Source organism: Ochotona curzoniae, unplaced genomic scaffold, assembly GCF_017591425.1.
Source record: "Ochotona curzoniae isolate NIBS_2020 unplaced genomic scaffold, NIBS_Ocur_1.0 scaffold_3890, whole genome shotgun sequence".
NCBI classification, from domain to species: domain Eukaryota; kingdom Metazoa; phylum Chordata; class Mammalia; order Lagomorpha; family Ochotonidae; genus Ochotona; species Ochotona curzoniae.
Genome location: NW_024467115.1, coordinates 38,652,318 through 38,669,602, shown reverse-complemented (window position 1 = coordinate 38,669,602; position 17,285 = coordinate 38,652,318). Strand labels below are relative to the sequence as shown.

The 17,285-nt window shown below is 39.4% G+C and overlaps 1 protein-coding gene across 2 annotated transcripts in view; it reads right to left on the bottom strand.

Moving 5' to 3' along the window:
- Positions 1-16,979, bottom strand: part of PACRG (parkin coregulated) — a 497,551-nt gene extending 480,572 nt beyond the window's left edge. Inside the window, exon 1 of one of the 2 annotated variants that reach the window (XM_040965490.1) lies at positions 16,581-16,979. In XM_040965490.1, the coding sequence (XP_040821424.1) occupies positions 16,581-16,736 (156 nt within the window). In that variant the 5' untranslated portion in view covers positions 16,737-16,979. The remainder of the gene's footprint in view (positions 1-16,580) is intronic. The other variant, XM_040965491.1, reaches the window with a different exon arrangement.
- Positions 16,980-17,285: the final 306 nt, after the last annotated feature.

Below are 17,285 nucleotides of genomic sequence, written 5' to 3'. Positions count from 1 at the left end.
AATGTGAAGGATTTCTATGGCATCTTCGAAAGAAAATTAGTGAAGGCAGACAAAAATTTAAGTTTTATGTTTAAGGAAAAAAAATCCCAACCAATGTAACAAATATTAAAGTGCTACCTAACAGTTTTCCACTGGGTAACCTGGGATGGAGAGCAGGGAGGCATACATCTCTCAGGGATGTAGGTTCTGCTTTCATAATCTGATAGAACCATACTATTACATGCCTTATAAACAGCAACCATATATTTAATGCCATATAGATCAAGAGTATAAGCTATATATTTAACTATATATAAAAGAATAGCTATTTGTTTGCAGTTACCATATACAAACACCGTCTAAGTGTCCAACAACAGTATGCAGTTAAAACACTTTTGCTATATCCATATCAATGGAATACTTCTCAGCACCAAAAAGGAATGAGTTCTGACGCATGTAACAACATGGATATATGCCAAAGTGATTATATTGAGTGAAAACAAACCAAGGAAAAAAGTCGATTCTACTCTGTACAACTTGATGCTTACAAAATTCCATAAAATGTAAACTCATCTAGGGCTATATAAAGCAGATTACTGGTTAATCAGCTATGGGGAAGAGGAGTGTGATGGTTCACAAGGTACCAAGGAACTTGAGTGTGACTGTTACGTTCAATAAATTGATTATTGTCGTGTCTTGTATTAACAGCCATATTTACACATGATGTTCTATAATGTTCATAGCTTAAGTTCATTTTAAAAACAGAGTAAACACATGTTATTTATACATTGGATATCAATACCTTAAGGGTTTTAGAACCATGTGTAGTTAGGAGTGGTGGAACGGAAGGAATGTGGGCCTAAGGGAAGGGAGGAGGACAGCAGAGTGGTCTCAAGTGTGATACCTCAGCTGCATACACTGAGACTCTGAAATTAAGTTTACTTGAGAAGAGCTGTTTGAATTTGACAAGGGAAAACTTTCTGTTGCTCTTCTATTAGAAACTGAATATAAGTTCTGAAGTTTTCCCATATTTTAATCTATTTCTGCAGATTCACTCTAATTCACTTTGTTTAATGACAAACATCACTTAATTGAGGGTGACTGATCAGAAATATAAAAACACAGAGTGTAATTCTTTAGGCTGAGTTATTTTACAGCATAGTAAGACTTGAAATATAATAAAAACTGTCAATGATTTTTTTAGCACACCTAACACCTGTATCCCACAACAGTCCCTCCCTTCCCAAGAGTTTGTGATGGCAGTGCGAGCTTCTCCTAATAGAAGAGGAAGCATTTCAAGTGCCACTATAGAATAAAGCCATTTTCTATATCCTCCGAACAATTCTTTGTGAGAATTGCCTCTGGGTGGATACTGGCTCATTTGGAACCTTGGCTTTGATGCTGACTCAAAGTTTTGCCTAATCTGAACGTCTCTGAAGTGTCTCTTTCCTAAGTGCCAACATAATCAGTTGACTCTGGCTTTTCCAGTATTTGTCCTGGATAAACTTGATATTTTTGCCATGCAAGTCACTTAAGTTGTTTCTGTTTTGTCCAGTATATCGCATACACTGGTGCTGCTGATACACAGCCTTTCAGCAGCTTCCCAAGGGGGTCTGTCGCCCCTCTGGTTTTATCCAAACACCGTTCCTGTGACTTCATTGTGGCATCAAGTGGTAGTAAGTTTCAAATCAGTCACATTAGCTTCTACAAAGGCAAATAAAACTCTGTGATACAGAAATGAAACTTTTTACTTGTAAGATTATTTTTAGTTCATCACCTTTTTTTCTTTTCATTAGTGATGAATCTGAAAAAATATTTAACTATTGTTGATGGACATTTACAGTTGAATTACTTTCACAAGGTAAGTTAGGATGAAACAATTGAGAAACACGGCTCATAATATTCCATGACAAAGGCACTGGGCTGAGAAGTGTGTAAGTGTGTGTGTGTGTGTGTGTGTGTGTGTACGCGCCAGGGATGGAGAAGACATTAGCCATTTATGCTTCACACTTCATCTTGTGAAGGCTATAAGGGATGAATTTCTAGAACATTTTCATGAGCATATTTACTCGTAATCATGACAGAAGATAATATTATGCATGCAAATTACAGTGAACGTGTGTATAATCTAGTGAAATCGTCAGTAAATCTATCACAGGAGAACTTTCATTTAGAAATAACAAAACAAAACCATCTTCCTTTATGTTCTAAAATTACTAATATTAGGGCAGACTCGTATTGTGGCACAATAGTTGAAGCTACTGTCTGACCACAGAGGCATCCCCTATCAATGTGGGTCCAAGTTCTGACTCCACCAACAGACTCTTTTAAGACAAAGTAAACACACCACACACAATGGACCATGACTGGACTTTACAAAAAGACAACAGGGAGGGGCTGGCATCATATAGCTTTCATCCGAGATGCCAGAATCCCATGAGTGCTGATTCCAGTCATGGCTGTTCCACTTCTGATCTACTTCCCCATAACATCTCTAGGAAAGCAGAGAAAGATGCCCAAGTCTTTGGAAACGTGTACTCATGTAAGAGACTCAGATGGGGTTTTAGGCTCCTGTCTTCCACCTGACTGCCACAGCTGTTGGAGGGGGCAGGTGCACCATGAATGGAAGGGCTTGTCTCTGTGCCATTCTCTCTCTCTGTAACTCCATCTTCCAGATAAATAAATAAATCTTTTTAAAACACAGTAAGATCACTAATATCAGTTGTTTAAAACTATTCCTGTTCCATGTCTATAATCCTAACATATAAAACTCTAAGCAATATTTAAACATAATACGGTGCTAAATTCAAACCTTTCATGTTCATCTGAAAAGATTTAACTCTGTCATTTTACTCAAGGTTGAAATAAAGCTAGCTCTATCATTCAAAACAACTGCTTTTTTATTTCTAACGTGAAATGCAGGCTGCAGAAGATTCAGTGAAGGATTTAGCATTTGTCTCAGGGACAATATACTCATAGCTGCTTTAATTTAGAATACACAATCTGTAAAATATACATCTCTGCGCAGTTTCTTCCAACTAAAAACCGCAAAAGGAAAATATTTAGCCATGATCTATCTTTATTATTTTATTTGACATTTATTATATAATCATATTTCTATAGCATTACTTTCTCTTACTATCTTTCATCAAAGTCTTCAACTTGAATTGGTTTAAAAAGATAATTCTCAAGTACAAGTTATTATTTATATAATTTTCCCTATATTATAATCCATTCTTTTTGTTGAAAAGCGATGGTAACTTTGATTAATTGTAAATTCATAGACTATAACTTCGGACTTTTGTTTCTGGTGTGACTCTTCCATCTGCATGGAAAAAAGAACCACACTTCTCCCTGAACCGAAAGTATTATTGTTTCCAGACAGATTTTAAAAGTTTCAATTCTTGTACTCCAAATATCAACTACTTCCATTCATTGATACATTCCATAAAATCCATAATCACCCTCATTACCCATTGTTTTTCAATATCTCTGTCCTTTCTGATTTAATGGATGTCCTCACAATGCTTAAACCATAACAGATTTTTTAAACCAATTCTTACTGGAAAGGACTCCTAAAACATATAGCAAGATTGATCTTCTTTTAAAAATTTCATGTTAAGATCATTAGAAATATTGACTGAATATATAAATGTGTCCTTTAGAGATAATGAAAAATTGCAATGTTAAAGACTATATCTAGAACTCTGGATCCCTGAAGTGAAATGTTAAGTGAGGATGGTCACCTTCGGTTACAGTCTTTCCAACAAGGGATTCACAGGGTCCATGACATGCAGAGAGGAGCAAAAGAATGCATTCAGAGGCATTTCCTATTGTTTTCTGATTCTTGTTTATAACTTTGTTTCTTTCCCCTTGTGTAAGTGCCGGTTCTAACCACAGCTGCCTCACTTTCCATCAAGCTGTGGCCTGGGAAAGCAGTCAAGGACAGCCCAAAGCCTTGGGACCTGCACCCGTGTGGGAGACCTAGAAGAAGCTCCTGGCTCCTGGCTTCGATTGGTTTAGCTGCAGCGGTTGCGGTCACTTGGGGAGTGAATCAGCTGATGGAAAATCTTCCTCTATGTATATTTAAGTAATAAAAATAAATAATAAATCTTAAAAAAAAGATTTTACTAATGCAATACATGGGTTTTTACTGATGCTAGATTTTTTAAAGATATCTAAACATTTTAGATAATCTCAAAACACACTGCTTTATGGACAATTAAATGAATATCTAGAGGGGCTGACGTTGTGGCATAGTGGTAGTGAGTACTGGCGCCTACAGTGACGCTACCCCACATATGTGCAGGTTGTACTCTTGCTGCTGAGCTTCCAACCCCTCTCGCAGCTGCTCACTTGGAAAGGCAGCCCAGCTGCTTGGCCCTTGGCACTCGCATACACACTGGGAAGACGCTCCTGGCTCATGATTTCCCCCTGGCCCAGCCCCGGTCGTTAGAACCATTATCCAGGCAGTGAAGCACCTGCTAGGATATCCATCTATCTCTCCCCCTCTCTCTGCTTCTTTATCTCTATCTGTAATTCTGAGTCTCAAATAAATGAATAAACCATTTTTAAGTGTGGATTTAAAAAACAAATAAAACTCAGATCCATGTATCTTTATTAATTACTTTGAGTGACAGACAACATCATCCAATGCCTGTAAGCAGGCAGGGCTGGGCCAGCTTACAGTCAGTGAATTCCACTGAGGTCTCCCTGTGGGTGTCAGGGAACTAAAGATCTGAGCCATCACCTGCTACTACGCTCATCTGGGTGCGAACCAGCACATGGCAGCACTCCGTCCCTGTCTCTCTTTCTCCCTACTTCTCCCAAATAATAAACAAATAAAAGACATTAACAAAGATGCAAAATGAATAAAAAATAAAAATCAATACAAATTATAATATAGGAAAGTAAAATAATAAAGTAACCGAGTAGAAATTAGAAACCCACTATTAAAACCATAAGAATGAATGCATTAACCCATGTTCAGGAGATGGTGCAGAAATACAGAAACAGGGGCCCAGCACAATAGCCAAGTGGCCTAATCCTCACCTTGCAAGTGCCAGAATCCCATATGGACACAGTTTCATATCTCAGCTGCTCTACTTCCCATTCAGCTTCCTCCTTGTGGCCTAGGAAACAGTAAATTTGGCCCAAAGCTTCAGGACCCTGTACCTGTGTGGGAGATCCTAAAAAAGCTCCAGGCTCCTGGCTTCAGATTGGTTTAGCTCCACTGTTGTGGCCATTTGGGAAGTGAACCAACAGATGGGAGATTTTTCTGTCTGTCTTTCTCCCTGTATATAACTGGCTTTCCAATAAAAATAAGTAAATCTTTAAAAAAGTAGAAATACAGAAATAAAAGGAAACAAACAATAAGTAAACCTAACCAAGACAAAATTCAAATTAACATGGAGCAGTGAGGATACATTGATAGATATTGAAATTTAAAATGCATTAATCATGTGTATGAGATAACTCATTTTACCAATAAAAAACATGGCAGATGTGTGATAATTAAGCATGATGTTGACTTTTTTCCTGTTTTATATATTTTCCCAAGAATAAGACATTCGAAGGCTTCTTTTATGCTGAGAATACATTTAAAGAAACACAACACTAAATGGAAGACTTGAACTTAAAGAACTCAACAGGAAGAAAACAAAGCATTTAAGTAGGAAAATAACCTATTTCTCACAAGACACAGAATTGTCCATGTGGTATAACGGTGTACTTCAAACTGCTTTTTGAAAATGAAGTTAAAGGGAAAAATAATTTTGTACCAAATGTGCTGGAGCGCATAGAGAAGTCATCCATAAGTCTATCTCCCAAGGACGCATCAGTGACTACTTGGACACATATTTTTTCAAACTTTGTCCCACCACAGTAAATTAATCTTTTAGTCTCATTTACATGAATGTTTTAGACTATCCCTGTGTGTAACATAGTGATGGAATGCTACCCAATTTTCACATGAGGAGATAATCTGGCATGAGAAAACATGAATGAATCTGAGGGGCCTGAGGTTCAGTCAAACAGCCAGGCACAGAAAGACAAACGCTGCATGATTAACTTACACATGGAATCTAAAATACTGAACTACGAAAGGTAGAATAGCGGTACTCAGGGATTGGGAAGAAAGGCCAGTGAAGTATGTCACCAAAAACATGCCAAGTTTAGGGAGAAGGAGCCACTGCACAGCACGCAACAACCTGGAAGTCGCTGAAGGAATAGAGTGAAGGATTCTCACCAAAGGCAAATCAGTAAGTGAAATTACAAAAAATAATAATGCAACAACACTTTTTTTTGCAGAGTGCAAATGTTATACAGAGACTCAGCTTTCCTCATAGAAGAAAGGTCTTTTTCTTTGCATTTATTGAGATATTGTTTTGCTGTCAATGGCAAGAACTCCCAGAGACAGACTTCTGCTAAACTCTCCAGGTGAGCCAAACATGGCAATCCGACATTCTCACCTGATCAGGACTTAGTGTGTAACCAATATTCAAGTGCTGAGGCCTTAACCCCCAAGGGAGTGACATTTTGGAGATGAATTCTTGGGGAGACAATTAACGGGAGATTAGGTCCTGGGAATGGGATCTTCACGTTAGAGCTTCATGGGAACAGTATCCTACAAGAAAAGGAAGAGGGGTTTTTCTCTCCTCAAGCATGTCTGGAGGAGAGACGAGTAAGGACACAGCAAGAAGCTGGGAAGAGAGGTCTCACCTACAACCAAATCCACCTTGCCCTGACATCTGTCAGAAATGAACAGCCGTTGCTGAAGCCGCTCTGGCCCCTGTGTTCTGTTAGGGCAGCCCAAGAGACTGATTTTATACTGCCCCCACTACTCTGGGTGCTGGGTAATATGACATTACCCAGGGTCTGCGGTGGATTACTAGCAAGGACTTTGCTCCCTGATAAGTGAAAGAAATGTCAATAATTCATGCTTTCTTCTAGCCAAGCAAATCATGATTAAATTGTGCACAAGAATTTAAGGGTTGTTTGGCACTAGAATAACAGCTATTAATATAACTAAAACTATGTTAACAGATTGAACAAGAAAAAGTTTTTTGATTCTCAATACATGTAAGAAATTTCTTATGAAAGTCAATATCAATCTTAATTTAAAAACATAAATCCTTAAACATTAAAAATGGGAAAATACAGCTGCTGTTGTCCTCTAAATTAGCCTGCATATTCACCACAATTCTAATCTAAATGCCAAAAGCAATTTTCGTAAAAGTTGCCTGCTTATCTCAGAATCCCTGTAGATGATAACAGAATAACAACATCACGCCACAAGACGACTGTGTGATACCAGCAGAAAAACAGACCAACAGACCACGGGGACAAAGCAGAGCCCCCAGCTATTACTACACAGCTTCTTGTTAATGTGCCTGGGAACACAGCAGATGATGACCCAAGGTCCTAGACCCCAGTCACCCACGTGGGACACCCAGATGCAGGTCCTGACTTCCATCAGCCCAGGTCTATGCTGAAGTCATTCTGCTATTTCCAAAGCCTGTTGCACGCAGGTAACTGTGATACTCCTAGAAGATACAGACACACTTTACAAACTGAAGAAATCATTCTAAGATTACTATTCTGGGTTTATCTAGAACCAAAGCAAAGCAACTATCCAGCTGAAACGCCATATTCCATCTAAACAACAACATCTTGTCCAGTGAAGGCTGCTCAGCGAAGCAGAAGGCAACACCGTTATACATGTGCTGGTGTCCGTGTGGGGAGGCAGGGGAAACGATGGAAAATGAAGCATGAGACCACCAAACAACATGGAAGTTCCTTTGATGTACATCATTATTTTTAAGAACTCCATGGAGTATCTAAAAAGGAATTCAAAATATTGATCTTATGGAAAATGAACGTGCTATGAGGTAACAGATATGCAGTTCAATGAAATCCATTAATTCAACAAGGAGAACTGAGAAAGAATCAATTAGAGATTTTGAAATTGAATACTTAAATCAGTGCATTAAAACATAATTGAGGGGTCAAAAATCAGAATAGGTTAAGGGGAACAAAGAATTTATGACTTGGGGAAGAAAACTTTGTTAGACAAAAATGAAGATGAAAGAATGAAAAAGAACGAAAAAGCTTGTGAGACACGCATACACGAAGCGGACCGAGGTTCCATGTACCTACGTCTGTTCCGAGACTATCGTATCTATGCATGGATCTGTGCATCCACATCCAGCAACCTATGTTATCAATGGCAATATGTTTCCTAAACATTCTGTGGAATGATAAAGTAAAAACTGGGGTCCCAGTTGCCTCTGGGAATAGGAGGATACAGACGGTACAAAACTGCAGCTCCCTTTGTAAATTCATGTATTTTTTAGTTAGAAGAATAAAAACTTACTAAGACACTATTTGTGAAATCGAAATGACAAATATGTATGTATTTTCTATGTTTAAATGTATTTATTTGCATGTATAAGTGGTTTTAAAATGCAACAAATAAAATTAAATTTTATTTAGTTTTTAGCAATGAAACATTGACTAAAATGAGATCCAGTGAAGTGACTGGCTGTGAAATAAATACACTGTTACTTAGGAAAACATAAATGTGGAATTATATATAACTAAAAGGGAGGTATTGTTCTGCTTACTATTTGAAAGTGATTTCTACAATTATTTCTACTTCGAAGGTATTTTTAACTTGACATATTACTACATGACAATTTAGAAGATTAAACTGATAAAATGTTAAACTTTGGTATGAACACTCTGCATATGAATTAACAGGAAAACCAGATTTTTGAATTCTAAAAAATATCACCAAGTTACAATTCCTAGAACTGAGTGATATTTGCTAAAAATCTTCAACAAATATTTCTATTATTATGAAATAGAATTTAAAAAGAATTGCAAAGCAATGAAAAATAGGACATTATTAAATAAACATTTTGAAAAACTGAACAGCTATCTGCAAAATAGTTTTTGAGATCTTTCTATCATGCTAGCTCATCCAAATAGTCTGTCGTGAAATGAAGACGTCGACTTGAGTCTCAAGAGCTTTCAGTGTTTGCAACCCATTACTGACACGTGGCACGTGTGTACCAGAGGTGCTGAGCCGCGCCCTCAGCACCAAGCACGTGCAAAGGCAGATGCCACGCAGACCAGGGGTCAGAAGTCCTATCAGAGGGCACATGCAAACGCTGACCGTGGCCATGCATATCAGACTTTCACTGCAGGCAGGATTCTGGAGGCTGGGTTCCGACACACCAGAAAAAAAAAAACTGCATTTTAAGGAAATAATCTAAAAAATAGTTTTAAAAATTAGAAACTTTAATTTCAAAAGAAAGTATAATGACAACAGGCTGAAAATAACTAGGGTGAAAGATCTAAGGTAGTGTACTCAGAGGCTGGAACTTTATAAGGTGTTGTAAGTGCCTAATGGGTTTGCAATATCACCTTAAAGTGTATCATATTAGGAATGCACAATATTTCCTTTTAAGCCTTATTTTACCAAATGCAAGCTAGAGAGATGCATGCACACACACACACACACATACACACACACACACACACACACACATTCTTGATAAAGCAGATCTATATGTGCTATGTATATGAATACATTTAGGTATATGTCACTATGAATATGTATATATTTTCCATAAGACACATATAATTTAAAGAATCTTAAGCAAAAAAATATGCAATAAATGGAATTTATAACATATTAATTATTGAAAAACATGAAAAGAGGCAAAATACCAGGAATACCACTGCATCTCCACTCAACCTTGGCACGCATTCCCAGCTCTTCCTCCTTGTCTGTTAGACGTCATCAGACTGTACCCTCACTGCATCACACATTTCTCTCTGTTGACTTAGAAGAACAGCAGCTGTTTTGCTTCCAAGATAAAACGAATTTGGAAACTTCCACACTCCCGCGGGTATTGTGCATTCTATTCTTGAATCAGACTGGACCACAAAAAAGGCCTACACACATGCACTCCACCAATTTAATCTCATGCAGATTCAATTTGCCAAGATACATTTCAATACTGTGTCTTTGGGCATCTCTGAAAATTTTTCTTCTGGATGGAATTTGGTATTATATTTCTTGTTAAGAAATAAAACTGGAGGGATAGCAGGTCACATATATTTAAAATGCTACAAGATCAATTTCTCTCAGAATTCTGGGCAGAGAAAGCGTCAGTTCCCTATAGGGGCTGACGGGCTTTTTCTTGTGTGATAATGAGGAGTGGAAAATGCTCCCTTCTTCAGGAGCAGATGCCAAGAAACCCAGAATTAAATGTGAGCATCAATCAATAAATATACTGACCTTTACGAATGCTAGAATTGATTCTGCTTTTCCTAGGCACAGGCTTTCTACTTTAACTACATTTTATTTCTTGTTCTGTTTTGTTTCTCATCACTCTGACTAGTTTTCAAAGGCTTCTGTCCTAATGTTTATGCATTTCATTGTAAGCCAGTTGAAACCAGTGAAGGAACACATTAGAAAGAAATACATACATGTATTAGAAATCATAATTTTTGCCAGAAAGTGTATGCTTTAAAAAGAGAGGGATGGGAGTTGCAATTGACAATAGAAAGGAAATCTGCTGAGTGCAACACATAAATTTGACAAATGGCTCGTATCATTGAAAATAGAATATTAGTTACAAAGCTTCACCAGTAAGCCAAAATAAAACCAAGATAAAAACAGCCAAAAGACATTTCCCTAAAAAAAGCATATCCAACTTGTCAGAAAACATGTGAAACTGTTTTAACTTCATTAACTATAATAAAATGTGCAAAATAATGACATTGCATGCTATCTAGAATATTTAACAGGCAACATCAAGCAATAGTTTTTGTGAGATTACAGAGCAAACAGTGGTCTCACACAGATCCAGTACGAATTTAAATTTGAGAAAGAAATTGAAAAAATAACTTCTATATCATTATAAAATGATACATTTACATAACCTAGGGCCAGTAACGCCCCTCCCAGAGACACAGCTGTGGACGCTCACAGGCACGCTTCTCCAAACAGGTGTCATAGTATAGCAGCATGTCTAGCAGTTCTAAATTGGATTTCCCACAATTGCCCACCAAGAGGTAAATGGGTACGTAAAACAAGGCAGATCAGTCACGCTCAGCGTACAGCACACAGTGGGTAAATCTCAAAAGCATGATTTTGACAAAAGCAGACACAAGATAATTACATACTTTATGAATTTAGTATAAAACAATGTTGATTTGTTGAATGAAACAAGGACAAGGTTAGCTTGGAGGTATGTTTGGGAAGTGACTAGAAGGGAACAGATGGAAATTTGGTGACGTGGGGAAAGTTCTTGACTTAGACGCTGGTCACATCATTGTGGTGGTTTAATATTTTCTAAGTGAATCACTTAAGATATGTACATTTTCTCCATGCATATATTCCATCAATCACAGTCTTGGAAATGATCAAGCAAGGACTGTTTCGAATTAGGAAAAAAAAAAAAACACTGACTTTCCTTTTCCTATCTTGACATTTAACAGGTGTCTCTAAAAACTATATACAGGACAATGCAACAATCTCTGGGCATTTGAAGAAATAAATCAAGATTTGCTACCTCACTTCCAAAACCAAAATGATTTAAAATAATGCAAAAGTTTTAAAGTGAAACAGAAATGTAAGAGAGGGAGATAAAAATACTATTTTCCCCTCATAATCTAAGCCAAACTGCTTTATCCTTTTGAATGAATATGTATAACTTTCACGATAAGCTTATAAAATATTGCATATAACACTTGTGAATTATTTTCATTCCTATGTTCAATATTTATGTCAAGCCATCAGCACTTTGTAACTTGTAATTTAGAGCTGATTATCCACCTATGCTATAAAATATTCAGTGATTCATTTCATCCAAAAGCATCATAGCACAGGTCGGGTCATACTCCAGGAACTCTTCCTGAGCAGGGCCTGACACAATAAGTGAAAAGGTATAATTCCCTGCCTTGAAGGGGCTTACTCTCCAGTGGGGGAAAAACACAGGATCAGCTTAACGAAGGATCAAATGTAAAACAGAAAAGGGATTTGGGATAGCTAGAACAGGGATGGAGGGTTTAATAGGAATCTGACATCTTAATAGAGTTGTATGAGAAGGACTCACTAAAAAGTAACTTTTGAATGAGAGTTTGAAGCATCAAGAAGAGCTGATACAGAGTGGAAAACACATTTTAGTCGGAGGAGACTGGGCAAACAAGCACATGGAGGCGGCTCTGAAACGGGTGCATTCAAAGAATAGCAGGAAACTCAATGTTGATGACATCCAAGGGTGGCTGGCTCACACAGGGCAATGGAAGCCACCTGACGAAGACCATGTCCTGATGGAGCTGTAAAAGCACTCTTGTCCTGATAAAATGTCAAACTTCAAACAAAATGGATCTAAATCTTTTACCTGATACCATCAAATTCCTAGAGAAACACATCGATGGAACTATGTGGCAAACATTGCTTGGAAAAGATCCCAAAAGCACACGCAATAAAAGCAAAACATAAACAAATGGGATTGTATCATGCTATGAAGCTTCTGCTCTGCAAAGGAAAACACTCAACAAAATAAAGGGACAACAACAGAACGGGACAAAATATTTATACATGCACAACTGTAGGGAATTAATATCCATTGTGTACTCAAAAAACTCCACAACAAGATAATGCAATTAAGAAATGGGTGAAGGACATGAACAGGCACTTTTAAGGATGAAATGCAACTGGCCAAGACACATGATAAAAGGCTAAGGGGTCACAGGAAAATGTAAATGGAACCTACAATGAGGTTCCCCTCTTTCCAGTTAGAATGGCTGTCACCCAGAAATCAAAACAATAATAAAGGTTGATAAGGATATAGGAGAAAAAGATACTCTAATCTGCCACTGGTGGGAATGTAAACTGGGATAGCTGTGGAAGACAGTATACAGGCTCCTCAGAGATCTAGCCATCCCACTCTTGGAAAGTTGTCAAATGAATTGAAATCATTAAGGAAAGAATCAGTTGTAATCCCATGTAATTCAATACATAATAGTTGAAATAGCAAATCAAACCAGATGCCTATTAACTCACGAATGAATAAAGATAATGCGATGTGTATACGCTATAGGATACTACTCAGCCATAAAACGAATGAAATCCTGTCTTTTGCAGCAAACTGGATACAACTAAAAACCATTATGCTTAGTGCAGTAAGCCAGTCTCAAAATTTCAAATTTCCCTGACACTTGGTCCTTTCATTGTCAGTGTTTCCCCCGTACTGCCTATGTATTCGTTACACTACAATTATCTTACACATCCCGCTCCCTTTTTCACTGACAATAGAGCATGTTCAGTGCTTGTGGCATACAGTTCTAACCATCGCTCACAGTGCCTTGCTTCCTTTTCTTCAAGAATAAGACACTTGGAGTTTGAGCTAGACACAGAGCTACCAGTTGCTTATTTCCCAGTCTCTTGCCACCAGCCGTGGCCACTGACCTAAGTGTTGGCAACAGATTCAAGAATGACCAGAAAGGCCAATTCCTCCCACCTCCTGGAACCTGCCCTCATAGTAATGAAGCTGGTTGCACTCTAGTTCTTCCTGCCTTATTCCTGCAGGTGGCCCTTGACTCACTTTCCTCTGCCTGATGTCAATGCTGGAAAGTAGATGTTTTGGGAACTACTGAGCTTTCGTACTTTCTGATGAAACAGGTATGCAGATCTGAGAGTTCTTCAAAAGCAAGTATTTGGATGGCTTTTGCAGACTAAATGTATAACTAAATTCTAGCTAGTGGGATGTGAGGGACAGTTGGATGCAGTACCTGCACCATGCTCCCAGTGGGCAGCCCTTGGGTTCCTCTACCTCCTTCCTAACAATGGTGTCCTACAGTGATGGTCCACCTTACCCCAGGTATCAGCCTATAGACACAAAGCAAGCACATATAAGGGTCCTCTGCCCTTTCACCTATTTCATGGGGAAAACTGTCTGACCTACTTGGATTCCCTACAAACTTGAACTTCAATATCTCACAGAATAATTTCCATCTCAGTAAAGCTATTGTTGTTTGGTCTCTGTTTAAAGTAGGCAAATCAAGATCTTATTGTATAATTTATAAACACAAATTGTTAACATTGTGTATCCAATGAACATATGGCTATAAATATGATTCCTTATGAATTTAAAGCTATATTAAAGAATGAATTCTTCCACTCCCTGTGACTTTGAGCATAAAGCATCTGCAGAGAAGGAAAACTCCAGTAGTAAGGTCAGGTGGGAGTGAACTTCGTCACCACACCTCAGTCCATATCCTAACTTGCTCTATGATACATTAGAGAGGAGGCACCTGCTGAGATGCAGACAACACAGTGCAGGTTGCTCGTTACTGGTCCATGGCTCTACCAGACCCCAATAAGGGCATTAATTTGGGGACTCATTATTTTTAAAGTTTGCAATAAAAATGTCTTAGAAACAAATTACTATTGAAGCACAACTGACAAATGGATTTTAAAAACATCGTTTACATTTGGTGTTATTTAGCGAATAATTTTGAATTCTCATATGAAGATTATGACATTAAATGTGAATTTATGCTTGCACATGACATCTTATCAACTATTGTTTCTGATTAAGTTTGAATATTTACGTTACTGTTAGCACCCTCAAATATTGACGTCTCTGGGTCCTGGGTATACATCATATGTGGCAAACCACAGGGCTGATGACTTTCCTAATTAATTAGTGATGGTTCGACAGAGAAAAGTCCTGTTTCCCTGGAGAACATGGGGTTGCAATTAAGGAAACTAGAAGCTGGTATACACATTCAGAACAGAAATAAGTCTTCAGAAAGAGATAAGAATATTTTCCCTTGTAATGCTGAAAAGCCTACACTGTTGAAGATAAAATGGTGAAATGCAAATATTGGATATGCAAATGAAGCTTTCCATGCCCTACTAAAGTCACTGTGCATCAACAGTGCTGGGAGCCTTAGAGAAGGACTTTCTTCTTGGTTTCTTATTTTCCTTGGAGTGTCTGAAATGAGCATTTTGTTTTGCTATTCCAAAATCTTCACACTGTGCTTAAAACATGGTTAATCACTGAACAAATAGCTAAATTGCATTTGCACCTAAGAATTCTAGTTATAATAAACTGAAAAGAGGACTGTTTCTGCTTTGATGACCTCAACGAGGGGAGAAACACTCCTACTAAGAGTTTCCCCTTAAGATATGAAAAGTGGAGAAGATAACTTAAAGCTTACTTGTGTGGAAAAGCACCACAAGCCCTTTCGTTTTTTTGTCCCTTTGGTTTTGTACACATATCTATCGTGTTTAGCAACACTGAAATAGCTGGATTTGCTGATGTAGGACTTTATATACTAATCTAGGTAAACTAACTGACATGCTCTAGGGATGTAGGAAAAAAAAAGATCATTTCCCTTATACATTTGTCATGTTAAAACATAGCACTGAAAAGAAAAAACCCAAATTCTAATGATAATAAATACTGTGTAGAAAAAAAAATTGAATGATTATTTAGAACAATTATAGGGTTCTGAACTGTTGAAAAACCAGTCATCTTGAGTGTGACATGCACCAGTACTGAAATTCCATGAAGAAAGGAAGGAAGGAATTTCAGTCTATTTCCAGGAATTTTCACATCAGCTTGTAGAGCAGCAGGGCAATGTGGCCTAGAGGCCGACAGGTAGGGGGTGTCACACACGTTATTTTAATGATAGGGTTTAGGGCAAGGTATTTTATTTGCCACACTGAGGTAGAACAATGTGACACTGGAACACAGCACTCTCCAGTTAACCGACAGGTTAGCACAGAACCAACAGAGCCCCTCAGGTTGTGAATTAGACCCAGCTGATCAAGCTGCATTTATTATGTTATGGCTTCTCCCCAGCTGGGTGTTTCCTTAGAACCCGGATTGCCACACCAACTTTAAACTCTGTAAACACATGGGAAGGTTTCAATAAATAACCCGCTTAGTGCATAGCTAAGCCTTGCGCAGCACACATGTTTCTTAAATATTGGGAACGTATTTCTTACGGCCACGAACAATAGAAGCGAAACACAAATCGTATTATCAGGCAAAGACAGCTGAAGTAAAGCCTGGCTTGCTTAAAACATGTCCTTTGGCCCGTCAGGACAGGTTCCACACTGAGGTGCCTTCAGCACCCTCACAGGCTGTTCCGATTTTGTGAGGATGTTGGTAGGAGTCAAGGCTAGGTTACCCTAAAAGTCGCCCAGCTAAACAGAAGACATTCCCTACTGAGTGTGACCTGAGGTACTTGGTTCCCAGTTGTCTACCAACTCCTACTGCAATTTTCTGATTGCTAAACACTTGCCTTCTAAAAGGGCCTTTGCTGAGTGGGGCTAGCTTTGGATTCCACTAGAGAAGCGGGTGCTTTTCCCTCATGTTCACAACTCAACAAGTTCTTGGACATGGCCTAGAACCGGGCGTGGTCATCACCTGCCGAAGACCCCTGCGACCACCTGGCCAGGCCCGACCCCAACAGAGACTCAGAATGCATCCCGGGGCCGCCAGCCTCTCTGCCTCAAGTGGCCCCTGCCTCTCGGAGAGTGCACTCAACGCGGGAAGGTCACTTACGACTGAGTTTTTCATCATGGCTTTGACCGTGAAGCCCTCAGACACCAGGGCGTGAGGCTGGTGCACCGGGAGCGGCTGTTGTGGCAGCAGCTTGGTCCTCTTCGGCAGCTTGTCAGGGCATTTGCTTAAGCTCAGAGTCTCTTTTTCTGCCACCATCTTCCTAGAAAATATCTTTTTCCTCAGACAAAAGTGTAGAACACACTGAGTTTTACGGTTGTGAGCAGGGCTCAACAGGCGCCCTACTGGTAGAATTTTAACCCCTCGTCGGGCCCAGGTTGATGTAGATGTTCGGCAGCTCCCAGGTGAGGGGAGTTGAGGGGGACGAGGGGGCGGGAAGGGGGCAGGACCGTGGCTAGAGTCGCAAAAAGCTTCCAAAAGGGAGCCTCCCCGTTGCTAAGCGACTCGTCAACACGGCGGGCCCTTAGCCCCGCCTCCCCGTGACGTATGTTTCCTGGGCCTTCTGCCGGAAAGGGCCAGCAGGCCGCGGGAGGCCTGAGGAGGAAGAAACTACGCCGACAAACTACGACTCCCAGGAGGCCCCGGGTCGCGGGTAGCCCGCGCGTGCGCACTGCGACGGCCGGCCGCCGAGGGGGTGAGGCGGGCAGGCCTGGAGGATTTCGCCCCGGAGTGGCCGCTTGCTGGAGGCGCGGGCGGGCGCCAGAGAGCGCAGGGCCCCTGCTTGCCCGGCAGCCAGCCGCCTCCTGA